General features: G+C 41.9%; 1 protein-coding gene across 1 annotated transcript; it reads right to left on the bottom strand.

Annotated features, from left to right (window-relative positions):
* Positions 1-10,371: 10,371 nt before the first annotated feature.
* Positions 10,372-11,727, bottom strand: LOC115476505 (hemoglobin subunit alpha-like). Its single transcript, XM_030212907.1, is given in 4 exon segments — positions 10,372-10,565; positions 10,568-10,610; positions 11,057-11,261; positions 11,585-11,727. Coding segments are annotated over 4 exon segments (426 nt in total). The 5' UTR covers positions 11,680-11,727; the 3' UTR covers positions 10,372-10,482.
* Between the last annotated feature and the right edge of the window lie 8,057 nt (positions 11,728-19,784).

Here is a 19,784-nt window from a genome sequence, read left to right as displayed (position 1 = left end):
GAGCTGGAAATGATGCACAGATCTGTGCTCTTCAACTTGAAAAGGTAGCGAAGAAAGCGGAAAGGGTCCCAGAAGAGGAGAAAATTTATGTTTGGAACACTCCTCCCCCCACAGCAGGCCCTACATCTGCACGGTATCTGATGGTCAATCTACTAGACAGAGTAGGCAGTCCCTAAAAAATATTTTTCCTACCAGCGCTGGTAGTCAATTAAAAAGTAAGGCTCTCAGTAAAAATTTATGTTAGAAACATTTTTTTTAAGAGTTGACAATCCTGAAGAGGAGCAATTGATAATCTCTGCTACCACTTTATACTATAATCTTCCTAACTAGGAATTCTCTTACTAAGCTGCAGTAAACAGTGGCTTTAGTGCACCCTTGCGTGGGTTTTTGCCACGTGCTGAGGCCAGTTTCCTGCAGCTGTAAAATGGCCAATTTTCTATTTTTGTTCTATCTTCTGTTCAGAAGAAAGGATCCTCAGGAGCTTAGCCGAGATTGGATAACAGAGCCGGTAGTGGGAGGCGGGGCTGGTGGTTGGGAGGTGGGGATAGTGCTGGGCAGACTTGTACGGTCTGTGCCCTGAAAAAGACAGGTACAAATCTGTGAAACTGGGATTACTTTAATCAGCGGGAATTGGATTGGAGATTCAAGGATTGTGTATTGTTAAACAATTTCTGGTTTTAAAAGGGAAAAAAAATGAAATCAGGTGTATTACTTTCACTAATATTGGAATAAGTATGTTTCCAATGAAATTGATGGACTATGCACCGTTATGGTCTTGAAGAAACCAACCAGATGATCAATGTGGAATAATGATTTAGATAAATAATAACTGGGGATAATCGGGTTAATACCACGTTTTCTTTGTTTGCTGTTGCTTAAATTGATCTCCTTGTCTTGTTTCACTCTCCCTATTTATTTTGTGGTCTAAGAAAGAGAAAGATTGTATAAAATCCATTTATCTTGTTGAGATTGTTTTCTTCTAATATTGTTTTAATGTACAATCATCTCTGTTTTACTGTTTGCAAGTGATCTTTTGCATAGTCCTTGTAAATGAAAAAATTATAAATAAATGATTAAAAAAAAAAAAGACAGGTACAAATCAAGGTAAGGTATACACAAAAAAGTGACACTTTTCTTGGGCAGACTGGATGGACCGTGCAGGTCTTTTTCTGCCGTCATCTACTATGTTACTATGATCACATACTAATATGTTGACACAAAACAGTGGAGAAACAAAAGCCAATGATGCACTAAAATCCTTTAATACATATCTGAAAGAGAACACATCGACTCGACGCAGGCTGTGTTTCAGCTCTAAAGGCCTTCCTCAGGACCCTTCAGAAGTAAAATCTAGTTTTTTTTTGCTGGAAGTCTTGGCTCACCCCCATAATTAATGCAGGACATAGGCGCCAACATCCCAAATGACACAGAGTCCTATTAATACTTTTTACATCTTTTAATTTGGTTGTCCATCATATAATTTGCCAAAGAAAATTATTTTTGAAAAGCCACACTGAAAATTTGAAAGCCTTGTTGCTACTGCTTTCACGTTGTCTTATGACCCTTAGCTTCCCCACCATAAATTTGTGAAGCAGTCAACAGGGCTGCCGAGAGGGGGCAGGAGGGGCAAAATTCCCTGGGCCGGGCCTCCAATGGGGGCTCGGCGCCCAGGGTCTCTTTCTCCTGCTCCTGACGGGACCCGAGTGATCACGTCCCGGCAGAAGCAGGAGAGAGAAAACTCTTGGAGGCTGGGGAGGACCCAGAGGAGCACCTCCAGCGCTGCTCTTCTGTCCAGCTGAGCGGCTGCTTTTCCTCTCGGCGTGCGCGCATGCTCGGTTTTGAAACCGAGCATGCCCTGAGAGAAAAAAGCAGCCGCAGGGCAGGCAATCGGCAGAAGAGCAGAGCAGGAGGAAGATTCTTGCTGGCGGGGTCTCGGGATCCCCACCAGCCAACAAAGTATTTCAATTGCAGCAGCGATCTGGGGGGGGGGGGGGCAGCAGCAATGATTGTGGCAGGGTGGCCGTGATCCTGGGGGGCGGTGGTCCTGCCCCAGGCCCAGTGGTGGTGGCCCTGTCCCGGGCCCAGCGGCAGCAGTCGTGCCCCGGGCCCAATTCAGTTCTTGGTGGCCCTGGCAGTCAAATTATAGTAGATGTTTAGGAAAATCCAGTATTCACCAAGTACAGGTCCAACTTTTCCATGAGGTGAATCTGCTCCTGTGTTGATTATTATTGTCCTCTGGAGTTTCAAATGTTTTGCACCTTTTTCCTAGTATTATTGTATTAACTTTTAAAATTTTGAATGCCTGTTTATAGACTTAGAAACACTTCATCCCCCCACCCCCCTCCCTCCAGATCCTTTTAAAATCCTTTATATAGTAAAGGTTTTTTCTCACTTGCATCTCTGGAAAATTGCATAATACATAGGCTCTAAGTCACCAGGATCATCATCCATTTTATTTATTACAACATTGAAATGTGGTCAAAACACTTTTTTTTTTTTGAAGATAGCTGAAGAAGCTGTGTGCTGAGTGAATACGCCCTGCAAGTAAGGGCTGTTTGAGATATTTTCTGGCTAGTTTCCCCAGAACTGTAGATAATGCACATGAAGCCTTCATGGTACGCCCAAAGACCTGAAAATGGGCAGATAAGAAACACCCTGAGTGGAAACTTTGATAAAATTACTCTGCTAAGAGCAAATGCTTTTTATTTTTTCAACACACACCCCCCCCCCCCCCCCCCCCCCCCCCCCCCGACTGACTGCAGGCATGGAGGCTCTTTTACTAAGCTGTGCTAAAAGGTAGCCTGTGTAATGACTAGTGCGTGGGTTTCCCCATGCACTGAGGCCACTTTTGGCGCAGCTGTAAAACCATGACCAATTTTTCATTTCCTCAAATTAATGGCCACACGCTAATTTTCCAATTAGCATGTGGCCATTAGTGCGTGAGCCCTTACCAATACTATTTAATAGGTGGAAAGGTCTCATGTGCTAACCATGTGCTAATCAGTAGGTGCGCAGCAATATAACTGCACTAACAATTAACACTGGCAGCTTACTCTCCACCCCCCAAACATGATATGATAAGGTCTCATAAAATAATGAGTGGAGTGGAATGGGTAGATGTGAATTGCTTGTTACTCTTTCCAAAAATACTAGGACTAGGGGCCGCATGCGATGAAGCTACAAAGTAGTAAATTTAAAATGAATCAGAGACTATTTTTCTTCACTCAATGTGTAATAAACTCTGGAATTTGTTGCAGAGAATGTAGTAAAAGCAGTTAGCTTATCGGGGTTTAAAAAAGGTTTGGATGGCTTCCTAAAGGAAAAGTCCATAAGCCATTTATTAAAATGGACTTGGAGAGAATCCACTGCTTATTTCTAGGATAAGCAGCATAAACTGTATTGTACTTTTTTGGGATCTTGCCAGGTACTTGTGACCTGGATTGACAACTATTAGAAACAGGATGCTGAGCTTGATGGAACTTCGGTGTGTCCAGTATGACAATACTTATGTACTTATGTAACATGCCCCCAGTGCTAAAAATGAAAGATATTTTTTTAGCATGTGGAAAGCATACACAGATGCCAACCCTACCATGGCACACTTGTATATACCCCTCAGTAGTGCATTTTCCTGCACGGTAAGCAAGCATTAGTGCTTACCGGCCACTTAGTAAAAGGACCCCATTGTCAAAGGCTACCTTTCTTCACCCTCCTTTTTAATATGAAACACTGAAAAAAACATGGTGGACTGTGAGAAGACACATTTTCTATTTTAGAATTTGTCCTGTATCCAAAGGAGTCTCATTTAGACCAAGACAACATTTAGTGGGTTTAGAGGAAAATTAGATATAGATAATGTATACCTATAATGCTGGCAGCATAAACATCAGAACCAGTGATCTCAAGTAAGAAAGGACTTTATGTCATCTCTGGATATGGTGTTATCTTATCCATACAAAGTTAGAAATCAGATATTGCTGATTACTGGAAAATGCCCATTATGATATAGCTTGTGCTACATAGAGCCCTGTGTACTAAGCAGCGTTTGTAGGCATGTTAACGTTTTTAATGCACATTAACCATGTACACGCGTTAATCATGTACGTACCTACAATATTTATTTATTATTGTTTACATTTGTATCCCACATTTTCCCACCTATTTGCAGGCTCAATGTGGCTTACATAGTATCATAAAGGCATTTGCTAGGTCCGGTAGAGAAACAATACAAGGTGATGTTGTGGTTGAATAAGGTTCATGTGTTTCAGGCATATTGGGGAATCACAGAGAGGAAAGGTATGTAGTATCCTTTACGAGCTTTGGTTTTGCTGTGTTGCAGAATATAGGCATTATGTTGGGTCGGTAGGGTATGCCCTTTTGAACAGGTTGGTTTTTAGTGATTTCCTGAAGTTTAGATGGTCATAGATTGTTTTCATAGCTTTTGGCAGTGCGTCCATAGTTGTGTGCTTATGAAGGAGAAGCTGGATGCATAGGTTGATTTATACTTGAGTCCTTTGCAATATGGGTAGTGGAGGTTTAGATATGTTTGTGATGATCCCAATTGTGTTTCTAGCTGGTAGGTCTATGAGGTCTGTCATGTATCCTGGGACTTTGCCGTAGATAATTTTGTGGACCAGAGTGCAATATCCCTATAGGTGCCTACATGGTTAGCGCGTGCGCTAAGTATAGGCGCGCTAAAACCACTAACGCACCTTAGTAAACAGGGCCCTTAGGAAGAGTGTAAACCATGGCTGTGCTGCTGCTTTACAAGTTTTGGGGTGTAGTTAAGACATACAATTTGCTACTAACTTGTGCTATTTTAGCACAGAGTCTCATTGTATGCAACGAGACCTAGATACTAATAACTGAAGTTAACAATAAAATAGCACATCTTGTTGGCAAGATTTCTCCCTTTTAAGCTGTCTGAGGACAGGGAAAATACCTAGTATATCCTAATGTGTGTCTGGGGGGGGGGGGGGGGGGGAAGAGTACAATTTCTGAGTGTATTATCATTGTATAATGGTCCTTATTTGATTTTTACAGATTTGTTATTGTGTGTTGCTTTCACAAGGGGTTCTTTTACCTTTTTTATGTTCGAGTTTCAGTAACTTCATGTAGAAACCCATAAGCATAAGCGAAAATGCATCCAACACAAAGAAAGAAAAGAGACCTTATGACAAAGAAAAATTAACCACAAGCACTACAGTATAGTAGCAGCCATATGTCCTAGAGTCCACCATATGGAGAGAAGTTGAGCTCATACAATTATACCGCAGAGAAAAATTTAGAGGAGAGGTTCATTACAAGTTCAGACTGTTGTGACTGAGTATGATGGGAGTTTTAGTAAATTACCATTTTGATGGTGGGGTTTTTTTTGAGATATTGTTTTTTCTGTATTTAATAGTAGATTAGGTTGAGGTGTCTTAATTGAATTGTTCGCTTTATTATTTTTCTGTATAATACATGCTCCTTTTCCTATACCACCTTGAGCTCTTTAGAAGATGGAGCAACTAATAAATGGATTAAAAATAATTAAAGGACATTACAGCTTGTCTACATATATGTCATTATTATTATTATTTTTAATTTCAGTTGTTTAATACCTGTGGTAAGGGTTCCCAGTTTTCTGGGCTCACCTATGCAAAGGCCTCTCCTCCTGTTGCCACTTGGCTTGGTGGGATATAACCCGATCCTCTCTGTAATCTAGCTGCTGTTGTTGTAATGGAATCCCATTACTGTTGTGTTACGAAAAATGTCTGGTTAATAAGAGGAATAGTGATCCACATCCCTTTCAATTAAAAAAGAAAATCACAATTCAAAATGATAAATTTAACTAGCAGAACTGCAAATGTATTGCTTGGCTGTTTTGTTTCATGATTCTGTAAGTGCATTTTCCAGTGTGGATTATGCTGCTATGAAGTTCTCTCCCCCTCCTCTATACATTGTTGCTTTTAAGTTTTACTTCCATTATACTCCTGTGGTAAAATGTTTTGAATCAACTACACACTATAATGAAGATGAGAACTATTAGCTAAGACCTACGAACATACAAAAATCTTGTTCTCCAAAAACAGTAGAAGTCACCAGGGCGTAGCCAAACCTCGGATGGGAGCCCAAGGTGGGGGGCGCACATTTTGGCCCATCTGCCTGCTGCCGCCGCCACCTCTGCCCCCCGCCGCTTCTGCATCCCAGCTGCCACAACTTCTGCCTCCCTGCCGCTGATGCTGCTCCCCCCGCCGCTGCTGGAAGGTACTGCCTCCCAATCCCCGCCACTGCCGCTCCCCCCCCCCCCCCGCTACCACTGCTGCCATTGGAAGGTACCTTGGCTGGCGGGGGTCCCCAACCCTTGCCAGCGAAAGCATTTGTCCCATGCTGGTCTTACATTGCTGGTGCCCTGTATTGCTTTCAGTGCCGTGCACGCTCGTTTTAATAAAACGGATATGCTCAGTTTCATTAAAACGAGCGTGCACAGCGCTGAAAACAGGACAGGGTGCCAGCAATGTAAGACCAGCGCGGGGCAGACGCCTTAGCTGGCAAGGGTTGGGGGCCCCAACAGCCAAACCGGGGGCCCCAGAGCCAGTTTGAGGGGGCCCAGGCCCCCATGGCCCCCTGTAGCTATGCTACTGGAAGTCACACAAAAACAGTACGTTATACAAATGAGCAGGGAAGGAAAAAGTCTCAAAAAGCTTCTGGAGACTGTCTCCCTTTTGAAGCTTAAAACACCATATACCCCTGGATTCTATATAGCACGCTGAAATTGGTGCGGACTCTATAACAATGCACACAACTCAATTGGCTAAATAAGCAATGAGCTCTGATAACAGCACTTAACAAGCAATAATGAGCACTAATTGGCACTGAGTAGAATTTAGGCGCACAACTCACTAAGCGTATTCTGTAACGATGTGTGACAAATTTCTAATGCATGCAGGCAAAAAGGGGCATGATTATGGGCAGGGAAATGAGCGTTTTGTGGGCACTCTGAAATTTACGCACCTACTTATAGAATATGGCCCAGTGCACCTAAATCTATGCGCCAGGATTTATGCCACATTTTTGTTGGTGTAAATGGAATCATGTAGATTAGGAGCTGAAATATCAACTAAGTGTATTCTATAATCGGCGCCTAAATCTATGTTTCAGCGTGGATTTTTTAGGCACCATATATAGGGGTCTTTTTTACTAAGGTGCACTGAATAATGGCCCGTGGTAGTGTAAACGTGTGTTTTGGGTGCGCACAGAGTTATCTTTCAGTGCACCTACAAAAAATGCCTTTTTTCATTTTTTTTTTTTTTGCCGAATATGGATGCGCGGCAAAATGAAAATTGCCGTGCATCCCATTTTTGGGTCTGAGACCTTACCGTAAGCCATTGACCTAGCGGTAAGGTCTCACGCAGGAACCCAGGCGGTAATGGTCTACACACGTCAAATGCTGCTTGACGCATGTAGCTGCCGTACTCCAGAAAATAAAAATATTTTTCGGACATGCATAGCGGACGTTTGTCAAAATTGAAATTACCACAAGGGCCACGCAGTAACCAGGCGGTAACTCCAATTTGACACCCGTTGGGTGCACGTGGGCACCTACATGGCTTAGTAAAAGGGCCCCATAGAATCTCCCCATAGTGGCTTAAACCATTCATCACTGGCATTGAAAAAAATTCTTTCACTGCCAGCTATTTTAATCAAATGCAAAGTTTCTTTAAATGCAAATAGCAGTCATATGCATAAAATTCTTTTTACTTAGCTTTAAACTGCTTTATTGCTACTTGATTGAAGTGTAAAGTCACTGAGCCATCTTCCAGCGCCATAAACCCATGCTGGCCACTGTTTCATCCAACGCATCAGGGTTAATGGCTTACTACCTCCCCTCTCTCATCTCTCCTCTCTCATCTCTCCCTACATTCCTCCCCGTGAACTCCGCTCTCTGAACAAATCTCTCATCGTCCTCCTTCTCCTCCACCGCTAACTCCAGACTTCATTCCTTTTGTCTTGCGGTACCTTATGCCTGGAACCGTCTTCCCGAACCCATACGTCTAGCTCCATCTCTACCTGTTTTTAATCTATGCTGAAAGGTCACCTTTTTCACTACTGCCTTTGGCTCCTAACCGCTACTCATTTGCCATGTAATTCCCTTGCCCGTAATGTCTTGTCTGTCTGTTTTACCTAGATTTGTAAGCTCTTTGAGCAGGGACTGTCTCTCTATGTCAAGTGTTCAGCGCTGCATGCAGCTAGTAGTGCTATATAAATGCTATTAGTAGTAGTAGTAGTAATTTTCGTATTCTGGACATGAGGCTTTTCTTTGCATAAGACCTTATGCAAGACCTTGGTTTGTCTGTCCTAATTAGATTGTAAGCTCTGTCAAGCAGGGACTGTCTCTTCATGTTCAAGCGTACAGCGCTGCCTACGTCTAGTAGCGCTATAGAAATGATAAGTAGTAGTAGTAGTAATAATTAAATGCTTGTCTAGTCCATTCTATCCTGAGTGGGCAGGTGTCCTGTTTCCTATGCTGCTCTGCTGTACCAAAGCTGATTCAGCTGCTGTATTCATGGATTACTATCACCAAGAACTTTCATTGTGTTTTTAAATTTTATTTTCCTGGGAATTTATCAGTGTTGTTAAAGGAACAAAAATCTGAGATGGGATAGTGGAAGCGGAAAAGGGGGAACGAAGAGGGGAGATGCTGGGGAGAGAGGGAAAGGAGAGACGGGAGATAGTGAGGAAAGAGATCACTAACATTTTCATCTGCTCTTTATATAAAGAGCTAAATAACCTTCAAAATCTTCCCTCAACGTCTTCTATCTCTCCTTTCCATTTCTCCCCAGCACCTCCCCTCTTCCTTCCTTCCTTCCTTCCCCAGGATCTTCTCTTTTTCTTTCCTCATTCTCTTAGCATCTCCTCTCCCTCATTCCCTCTCTCCCAAATGCTTCTCCTTTTCTTTCTCCTCTTCCTCTTCCCACTTTCCCATTTCCCCTTGTCCTTCTAGCTATCTTTTATCTCCACTCTACCATAAGGTGTTTGGAAAAAGTTAGTGCAATAGTCAAAGCAATGGTAATGCTAGACTTATCTATGTATTAAATTTGGGCATCTACATTTTGTTGATAGTGGTCTTTACTGGAGTTGACTTACATTCTTCTAAAAATGGGAGGAAACGGGGCCCTATGTCATGCTATTTGATCCAATGGAGTAATAGAACTGGGGTACAGAAATTAAGGGATTATGGAAGGGTACTAGGATTTGTGGAGCTTTTAACATTTCTGTAGGGAGGCACACCAAACCAGTTTGGTTTTCAGGATAACCACAATGAATACTCCTTTGCAAATAGTGAGTTTCCAATACATTCATTGTGGCTACACTAAAAATCAAACTCTGGGATACAGCTGAGAACCACTTCCCTAGAGAAGGTGGTATTTTAACAAGGTTTGTGTATTTCAAATTGGATTAGACACATTCTTTAAGGAAAGAATATGTGCAGAACAGATTATGTGTTTTATGAGAGTCTCCTGTAGCTAAATGTTAGCATGCCTGGCACAAATTTCAAAAGTGCCAATACAATGTTTTAATGCATATCCTCTAGAGGTAATTTTCACACTGGGCTTGACACATGTAAAGGGAGTGAGGAGACTAGACAGCAGGTGAAAGTTTGATCCTGTACAGCTCAGGTTACACATACAATTACAGGGAATGGACAGTGTCTAATCCCTGGTCAGTTACTTCCTGATTTAAATAAACTGACATTTTTAATTGGGTGTGCACATAAATTTGTTTTAAACTTTTATTAGCACTTTGTGTTAACTGTTGCTACCCCTCCCAAGGAAACTATTTTATGGGTTCATTGAAACACATCATGTGAGAATATAATTTCAATTTTCAAAGAATTTTTGTTTTGGTTTGTTACATGAAATGTTTTCCATCCTTTGTAAGTTCTGTACCATACTGTTTAATTTTATTTTCACTTTTAACACTGTGTGTTTTTTTTCTCATTTGTTTGTGTCAGTGTAAGATGAAGATGTGAGTGGCACATTTAGAAAAACTGCCTTTACTATTTCCAAAATTGTAATACCCAGGAATTAATTATGGGGGAGGGGAATGGCCTACAGACTCCGGAGGAACAGGGCTGCCCTGCTCCAACCCCTCTCTTCCAAGTAGCCTGCAAAAAGTGGAGGGGAGGGATGAGCCTGCAGCGGCTCACACAACTGTCATTCTGCTCCCTAATCCAGTCCCTCTCCTTTTGCTTCTCTCCCTGGCCCACCTGCCCATGTCTACTTGCTTTTGGACTACAAATTAAGCCCTGGTTATACCTATACTGACTGCAGGGCACCTGCAAGTGGAGCTGGTAGCATGCAGAGATCAGAACAACAAGAGACATTGTAGGTTACAACTGAATGATGGTTTTATTTCAGAACATCTCTGTTTTGTGACAACATGCAAGTTTGGTATGGATAGTTCACTTTTCAGATGACGAGGACAAGAAGGCTCCCTTTAACGGTACTTGCTGGTCAGTACTGAAGCCACGCTGCACAAGAACTTGTCCACGGAGGCATGCACGCCAACTGTGAATTCATTGGAAATTTGACGGCGAACACAACTAAGATGCTTTCTGACAGCAGCTGAAATGGGACAGAAAAAAACAACAACCCAAGATTAGCATGGATCACCATAGAAAAATAAAAGATAGTGCATGATAATAAACGATCTGGGATGAAGGTTACTGAAATAACACCAACAGGGCAGTTTCAAAGCTAATATTCACTGTTTCCCCATTAACCCATCAATTATGGCATGTGAAGAAACATTCCAAAAATTCAAACTGCAACAGCAAATATAAAAATAGAAACTCAAATATGTCACTGTGTCCCTGAAACCCAAAGAATTCGATAGAAGTTATAGTATGTCCCGTATTAATCATATTTTCTGTTTATTCTCTCTGATTAGGTTAAGGAAGAATGCCTTACTTGTGAGTCCAAAAGTCAACCAGAAAAAAAATTTATTTGCCCTCCCCACTATCACAGCAGTTTACCGAGACGTTTTAGAAGTTTCAAAGCTTGACACTTACAGGAAAGTTGGCCGGATCCACCCTCAGTTCAAAAGCATGTCGGTTGCTCAACTTGTCAAGAGTGCCTTGGATGTCATCAAGGTGGTTGGCAGCGTCATTCAGGGCTTCAAACACCCTCTTTCCATGGACGCGAAGGTCCGAAGAACCCTTGGAGGGGTTGTAGCCGGTGAAGTAAATTTTGGTCTGAGGATGGGAGACGAACATCCTGCATAGAGCAAGAAAAAGAAAACCAAAGGGTGGTAAGTACTTAGCAGGTAAAGAGCAGAGCACAAAGCGCTAAAGCATCTGTAGCTTAACTATAAGCTAAAACTGCAGACGGTTTCAATGTCAGGCCCCTTTCCGCTCAGTATTCTGCACCCATCTAAGCCAACGGGTGCTTTTGCAGCCAATGAATAAAGCGGAAATGAAGACCCCCCTCCCCCAAAGTTATCTTATAATATCAAAGTGCACTCTTTTTTTCTTCTTCTATTGCCCCCTGCATATCCCTTCCACAATACACTTTAATTAATTGCAGACAGCTCTACTAACCTGTGTAAAGCGTCTGCCCCGAACTCCTCCGCATGACCGGCAACCTTGGGCCAAAAGCCCCTCACGTTCTTCTTGTCTGTATCACTCAGAATCATTTTTGCAGCTGGTCTGGGTTTCAGCACCTGACGATGTCTTGGAGTCTGCTGCTGCCCGCATTATATAGGGTACCGGACAGGAACGCACCCTGCCCATCTTGGTCCTGATTGGCTGGAAGGGCGCTACCCGGGGGCGTTCCTGCCCTGGTCTTGCCAATGCTGAGCTTCAGTTTGGCCCAGCCCTGGAATAGCGCCAGAGAGTTTAGGAGCTGTAGAAACATTTTGCTGGAATGTGAAAAGCATTTCTTGGTCATTGTGAAGTTTTAGCTTGCTGTTGGCTTCTATTTCTTGAAAATACACTCAACATATACCTTGAATTTTTTCAAATTGCATAAATTTCCCCGTACCCTTACCATGCAACCTGCTGGCTTAGGAAACGTCTTTGTTAACACTGCGGGACTGAGAGTGAGGGTTGTCTGTTTATTCTCTAACACCCAAAAAAATTAAGCCCCAAAGTCATTTTATAATAACCAAACTGCCATAACTTCCAGTCTGAAAGCTGCCTGCCCTTGCGAAGGCTCTTGAAGAACAGTTGTTTGAAATCCCTGTATATCAAAAACACATTCCACTTGAAAGTCGAATTGCTTGAAACAGGTATTAAAACGCGCACTGTAATTTTCTTTGATTCTCTCCTGAGCACAACTTCCGAGACTCGATTACAGGAAGATCTGCAAAAAGCTCCAATTAAAAAAAAAAATATATATATATATATATATATATTTTTTTTTTGTATGTTTGCCATATATGAGACTTTCTTCGCTTATTCAGAGTGGAATTTTTTTTAATGACTCCAACGGGAGAGAGAGACAGACAGAGAGAATCTCATTTGCCCACAGATGAACTATTTACTCAGCAAATACTAGATATGGATTCATGAAAAAAAAGAAAATTCGCCATTGCATATTTTATTTTCTGGGTGCCTTCTGTCTGCCAACCAGAGAGTTTTTCCTTCCTTGAAGTTCTGAAGATACAATACATGCTGGTGAAATTCTTTCAATCATCCATATTTACTGTATGGAATTACAATCGGTCTGTAAACAGTGTGGACAGATTTTTTTTTTTTTTTTGTAGCAAAATGTCTCATTTTTAGCCTCCATTGACCCCCCCCCCCCCCCCCTAGTTCTTAGAAACAACCAAACCGGAGTACAATACATTTTTAAGCCAAATTGCGATGAAATACAGATACATTATAAATAGAACAAATCATACTAAGTACAAATGATAAAACACACCCAATCGTTATTTGTCTAAGCTGTAAATTAGTTCAACGGGTCACTGGCTTCCTGTCTTTCTATAGACAGCCTGGCTTTTAAGTGCTTGTTGTGTACCGTGTTCAGGTTCCAGACATAGTAACGATACAAGTTTTATACTATTTTCTTTCTAAGCTCTCTTGAATCAGGGCATTGTTCAAACTTTAAAACGGGAAAGGGCAGGTGTAGATGTAAACTCTAAAAATAAAAAAAATAGCAGGGTTACCATGTAATACAGAAAAAGAAGGTGAATGCTTCAGTTAACACCCCCACATTGCTGGTTACAGAATGAATAATACAGGTTCACTTTAGAGATGTGCTTGAAAAAAATTGTCCTTTGACTTTTCATTTTATTTTTTGTACATTTTGTGTTAGTAGGGGGGGAGGGGGTTAGTTCCATCTCAAGTGTTCGTTTGTCCATCTACAAAATCACTTTGGTGCAATGTTCAATTCTTCCAACTTGTACCAAAAGGCTTCAGAATACACTAAAACAATTTTGAGTGCCCTAAATGGAAAACATGCAAATTGAATTAAATGTTGTAGCTTTTAGTGCCATATTGGATTGGAAATGACAGAAACAAACTAACTAACAGATTGTTGTTTCCATGTCATTTTAAAAGGATGAACCACAAAAAAAGAAGAACCAGGGGCCTTCACAAGCAGGACAAAAACTTTTTAATAATCTGTTATATATCCTGCGTATAAAACTTGCACTATTGTCACAACACAGGCCATGCTTTTCAGCGTCAAAACGCCTGCCTCAGGGGTCATCCAATTAGAAACGTCAAAAATAGGCTTTCTAATTAAACTTGAAGAGCATGGGACGCCAAGATCCTGTGCAGATTGTACATGCTGTTTGGAATTTATTTGTCAGCCAGATTTTAAATTTAGCCATCAGCGTGAAAGCCTATTTAAGACGTTTCTAAGTGGATGACCCCTGAGGCAGGCATTTTGACGCCGAAACACAGCCTGTGTCGTGTCAATGGTGCAAGTGGAGGAGTAGCCTAATAGAGCAGCAGCCTGGGAAATGGAAGGCCCAGGTTCAAATCCCACCACAGCTCCTTGTGGCCTTGGGCAAGTCACTTAACCCTTCATTGCCTTGGCTCTAATGCTGGGTAAGTTCTGGCAGCAATGTCAGTGCAGGCCTTGTCCCCCTATGTTGGGCATCAGCAACATAGTGACACCTCATTCATTATGTGATTGACTCAAGGGCCTACCTGGATCAAGGAAGGCAAAAGTAGAGACTAATAGACGATTCACCACTGGAGACGTGAGTCCAACAGTCTTTATTATATCAAAGATAACGCCCCGACACAGGCCGTGTTTCGACGCTAAAAAAGCGTCTGCATCAGGGGTCAATAAATACACCAAGTAGTGAATGCAAAACGAGGAGTCCTACTTGTATGTGTGTTGTCAACTCACTAAACAGAAAATGCTGGCCACAAACTATCAGAGCAAAAGTCATAAGACTGATAGTTTGTGTCCAGCATTTTCTGTTTAGTGCTATGTGTTTAGTGAGTTGACAACACACATACAAGTAGGACTCCTTGTTTTGCATTCACTACTTGGTGTATTTATTGACCCCTGATGCAGACGCTTTTTTAGCGTCGAAACACGGCCTGTGTCGGGTCGTTATCTTTGATATAATAAAGACTGTTGGACTCACGTCTCCAGTGGTGAATCGTCTATTAGTCTCTACTTTTGCCTTCTGTGATTCGTCATCGTAGAGAACTTTTCCTGTTCTATATTTTGGATACCTGGATCAAGATCATCTTTATAAGGCTACTTTGTAGAGCTATTTGCTGGGGCCTCATTATAATTCCATGCTATATAAATGTGAGATGTGATTAAGATTATTTTAAAAGCTCTAGCTCCCAAATATTGTACCAATTTGTCAGAATATACTGTAACCTCAATTTCAAAACAAGCCGTTTTATAACTCCTTTCTATGCCCCATTTGACCTTCTGTATGCCATGTGTTCACTTCAATTCTCTTCTTCTTCCTCCTTCCTACATTCCCTGTTAATCCACCCCCCACCCATCCATGTGCTCTCTCTATGTCCCACTATGACTCTGTTTGCCTATTTCTAGTCCATCCCTAATTTGTTTTTTAAGCCTTCTCTGTTCTTTTTCCTTCCCTTGAGACCCTCTCTGTCTCTCCATTTCATTGTGATTCCCTCTTCCAGCTAAATCATCCCTCTTCTCTTATCCCTTCTTGTACACCATTTTGTTTTACCCGCTCCTCATGAGCTCTTACTGTCTCCTATCTATAAAGAAAGAAGAAGGGCATTTTCACAAAACGTCTTTAGCAAGTAAAAAGCATATACTCTAGGGCTGGCCCATTCAGAGTGAGCAACTGAGAACTAAAGACCCATGTTAGATGATCCTTAGTCAGAAAGGAGTTGCCTAGTGGTTAGGGTGGTGGACTTTGGTCCTGAAGAACTAAGTTCAATTCCCACTTCAGGCACAGGCAGCTCCTTGTGACTCTGGGCAAGTCACTTACTCCTCTATTACCCCAGGTACAAACAAGTAACTGTATACAATATGTATGCTGCATTGAGCCTGCCATGAGTGGGAAAGTGCATTGAGCCTGCCATGAGTGGGAAAGTGCAGCGTACAAATGTAACAAAAATAAAATACAAACTAGACTTCTATAAGCAAAAGTTGGATTTTAAATATTATTCCTTACCTTTCCAAGCCCAGTCTCTTCCTTTATAATCCATGAGCTACATTTAGGGTTATGTTTACTAAGCGTTAGCATTTTTAACATGTGTAAATGATGTACATGCGTTAAACGCTGACGCACCCATAGAAATGTATAGATGCATTAGCGTTTAATGCACCTTAAAATTATAGGCGTGTTAAAACGCTAATTAACATTAGTAAACATACCCTTAGTAAACAGTACTAATACATATTATTTACTACATAGGACTTTGGGGTTTTTTTGAGGGGGGGGGGTTGGATTTTTTTTTATTTTTACTAAGAACTTGCATTAATGGGGAGGGGTAGTTGACTTGATTCTGTTGATGAGGGTTGGCTAGAGTTGGGGGGGGAGGGAGATAGTAGTCAGGATGCTTAGTCTGTGGCGGGTGGGAGTGTGAAGCATGCTGAAGTGGGGCTAAGAACCCAAGTCCATGTCATTTCAATAAGGAAGCAAATTTGTATCTAGAGTCAGGACGAGGGATGGTGAGGATATAGGAGATATATGTAAAAGTGCTTTTCAAAGCTAACATTAGTTTATTATGTGGTTGCTTGGCTAACTCTGATGTTTATTTGCTCCTTTTGATCAATAAAGAAATTTGAACTACTAAGAACATGCATTAATGGATGCAAGCACATTAGTGCAGGTTAATAAATTGAACCCTAAATTTGTACCTCAGGCAATAGAGGGTTAAGTGACTTGCCCAAGGTTACAAAGATACTCTACAGGAAGGGTGTGCATTGCCATGCTGTGCTTATCTTATGCTGCTGTCACATTGCCTATGTGCTTATGAAATGCCTCCACTAGAATCCTCATACTGTAGTTGTCAAATCTACTGTACCTCATACATATGATGCAGGCAACATATTTATTGGGATTTATTAACTACCTTTATGAAGAGATTCACCTAAGGCAGTGTACAGCAAGCACAGTTTAACATAAAACCTACAATTTTGTTAACAGCATAACTAAGCATAAACATAAATACAATAAATGACATAAACTTGAAAACAGTAAATTGAAACCTAACGATAGAACTACAATGAAACAATATCAAAAATATACACATTTAACAGCACTGGAATTCAAATACCAGACATATAATACAATGTTAGCATAATACTAATGATACACCTAATAAGCATTCATTAAAGCATTCAACTAACATAGATTTGATGCTAAATAGTTTCCACAGTACGGCTTACCATATAGCTGAGGGGCCAAGTGCAGATATATGATGAGAACAAGGTGTGTGGTACAGAGTCAGTTGGGATAATTAGATGGTTAGCTAAATTCAAGGCAAGTTCTTTGTGTAGTTAAGTAAAAGGTAAGGAACTGATCTAAGTTACAGTGTGTGTGGCAAACTAGTCCAGTTGCAGAATGAGTGTATAGTCAGTCACTCTATGTATTAAAAGGCTTGGGAGAAGAGCCAGGCTTTCACCTGCTTAGTTAGTCTCAAGTTATACATAGCACCTCTGGGAGTAAATTCCAGAACACGGAGGCTACACCTTAGAAGGCTCGCTGGTGAGTATCACATTGTACAATTTCTTTTGATGAGGGTACAGAGAGTGAGGATCCTTGAGAGGACCTTAAAGGTCTGAAAGGTGTGTAAAGGTCCTTTTTGTCTGAGGACCTTCAAAATCAAACACGGAGCAGGGCCAGTCAAACCCGGTAAGCGGGGTAAGCGCCGCAGGGGGGCGCCTGCCTTCAAGGGCGCCACTGCGGCGCTGCACCACCATACTGTGCCGCCCTTGGTGCTTTAAATCTTTAATTTACCTGAGTTCCAGCAGCCACGTCATTTGAAAGCCCTGCCCCGTCTCTTGCCTTCCCTCTCTTTGTGAGTTCGTTCCGCAGTCACGCCTTCTGATGTCTTTTCCTCGAGGGCGGGACTGCGGAACGAACTCATGAAGGGAGGGAAGGCTAGAGATGGAGCAGGGCTTTCAAATGACGTGGCTGCTGGAACTCAGGTAAATTAAAAATTTAAAGCACCAAGGGTGGCGCGGTATGGCGGGGGATGGGGTGAAGGAGAATCGCTGGACAGGGGCAGGGTGGGAGAAGAGAGAAAGGAGATGCTGGGAGGGGGACGCATGGGCACCAACTCATAGTCTGCAGGGGGGCGCCAAAGACCCTAGGACCGGCCCTGACACGGAGTATTAAATTTAGCCTTGTAAGATACTGGTAGCCAGTGTAGTTTTTGCAGGAAGGGTGTGATGTGGTCATGCTGCTTGTAGCCTTCTATCAGTTGTGCAGCATTCTGAATTAGTTTGAGTTGATATAAACTCTTTTTGGTTTGGCCAGTGTACAGGGCATTACAGTAGCCTAGTTGTGATGTTATCATGGTATGATAACTGTGGTCAGACTTGTCTTTTCAATATATGGAGGGAGATTTTGTAGCTGCCATGGGTGATAGAGACAGTTTTTGAAGATTGAATTTGCGGGATCAGAGTGAATGATGAGTCTAGCAGTATCCCAGGATTCCTGATCTGTGATTTTAGGAGGAGTTCATATTTCCCAAAAGTTATTTTGAAGTTGGGTATTTGTCCACTTGTGTTTGGTACCCAAAGAATCTCTGTTTTATTGGGTTCAGGCAGAGTTTGCTGTTGTTTGACCATTCCTGAGTTGCGGTTAGGCAGTCAGTCAGTTAACCCAGAGCTGTGGGTAGATATGAGTAGTTGCACATCATCAGCATAGATGTATAATTTTGTGCCCATTGACCGAAGCAGCTCAGCCAGAGGCTTGAGGTAGATATTAAATAAAATGGGAGACAATATGGATCCCGGTGGCACCCCACAGTTCAGTGTCCAAGCTAATGATGTGCTGTTGCTGAACAGAACTGATTGTTGTCTGACAAATAAGATTTGAACCAAGTAAATTCTGTGCCACTGATACCTGTTTCTGCCAGACTTGTTAGCATGATATTATGATCCACAATAGCGAAGGCTGCTGAGAAACTGCTGCTTGATTATGAGACTTTGCCCATAATCCCCAACATTAGATTCTCCCATAGTACTCTACTTTTCTTTGTGTATTCTAGATATAAGCAGTGGATTTTCCCCAAGTCCGTTTTAATAATGGTTTATGGACTTTTCTTTTAGGAAGCCATCCAAACCTTTTTTAAACCCCACTAAGCTAACTGCTTTTACTACATTCTGTGGCAATGAATTCCAGAGTTTAATTACATGTTGAGTTGAGAAATATTTTCTCCAATTCGTTTTAATTTTACTATTTCTAGCTTCATTGCGTGCCCCCTAGTCCTAGTATTTTTGGAAAAAGTAAACAAGTGATTCACGTCTACCCGTTCCAATCAACTCATTATTTTATAGACCTCTATCACCTCTCCCCTCAGCCATCTTTTCTCTAAGCTGAAGAGCCCTAGCCAGCCTTTCCTTATAGGGAAGTTGTCCCATCCCCTTAATCATTTTCGTCGCCCTTCTCTGTACCTTTTCTAATTCCACTATATCTTTTTTGAGATGCGGTGACCAGAATTGAACACAATATTCGAGGTGCAGTCGCACCATGGAGCGATGTAAAGGCATTATAATGTCCTCATTTTTGTTTTCCATTCCTGGGAAAAGCCATTTCTTATCTCTGGAGTTAAGAACATGGGATTTTGCTATTTTTTAGGACTCTGCCAAATGTTTGTGACCTGGGCTGTCCACTGTTCGAAACAGGATACTGGGCTAGATGGTCCCTTGGTCTGACCTACTACAGCAACTGTTACATTCTTATGAGGGTGGCAGAGAAAGAGCAGAAGTGAGGGCAAAATTAATAATTGCTTTGGGCTTGATATGCAGCATGGTTTTAACCAGGCAGGGAGAGGTTCTTGCCTGGTTAAATCATGCTGACCAGGATATTCAGTGGCACTTAACTGGATAGTGCTACAAAATATCTGCTCAGACTACTGCGGCACTCACCAGTTAGTGCCACGGTGGTCCAGGGGCGGAGTCTGAGCCTAGCAGACAGTTATCTAGGCACCACCAAAATGTAGCAGTGGTATCTGGATAGCTACCCAGTTAACGTAGTAATGTTTTTTGCTAGAGTAGATATTCATATACCACCCCTAAATATCAGTGGTACCTGGCTGTCTCCCAGCTTTCTCCAAGAGCCAGGTATTTGGTACCAGTAGCAGGATAAAGGCCAGCTCTGAAAAT

The sequence above is a fragment of the Microcaecilia unicolor genome, chromosome 8, assembly GCF_901765095.1.
Source record: "Microcaecilia unicolor chromosome 8, aMicUni1.1, whole genome shotgun sequence".
Classification (NCBI taxonomy): domain Eukaryota; kingdom Metazoa; phylum Chordata; class Amphibia; order Gymnophiona; family Siphonopidae; genus Microcaecilia; species Microcaecilia unicolor.
Note: the sequence above shows the minus strand (reverse complement) of the source record. Positions and strands in the feature narration are given on the sequence as shown.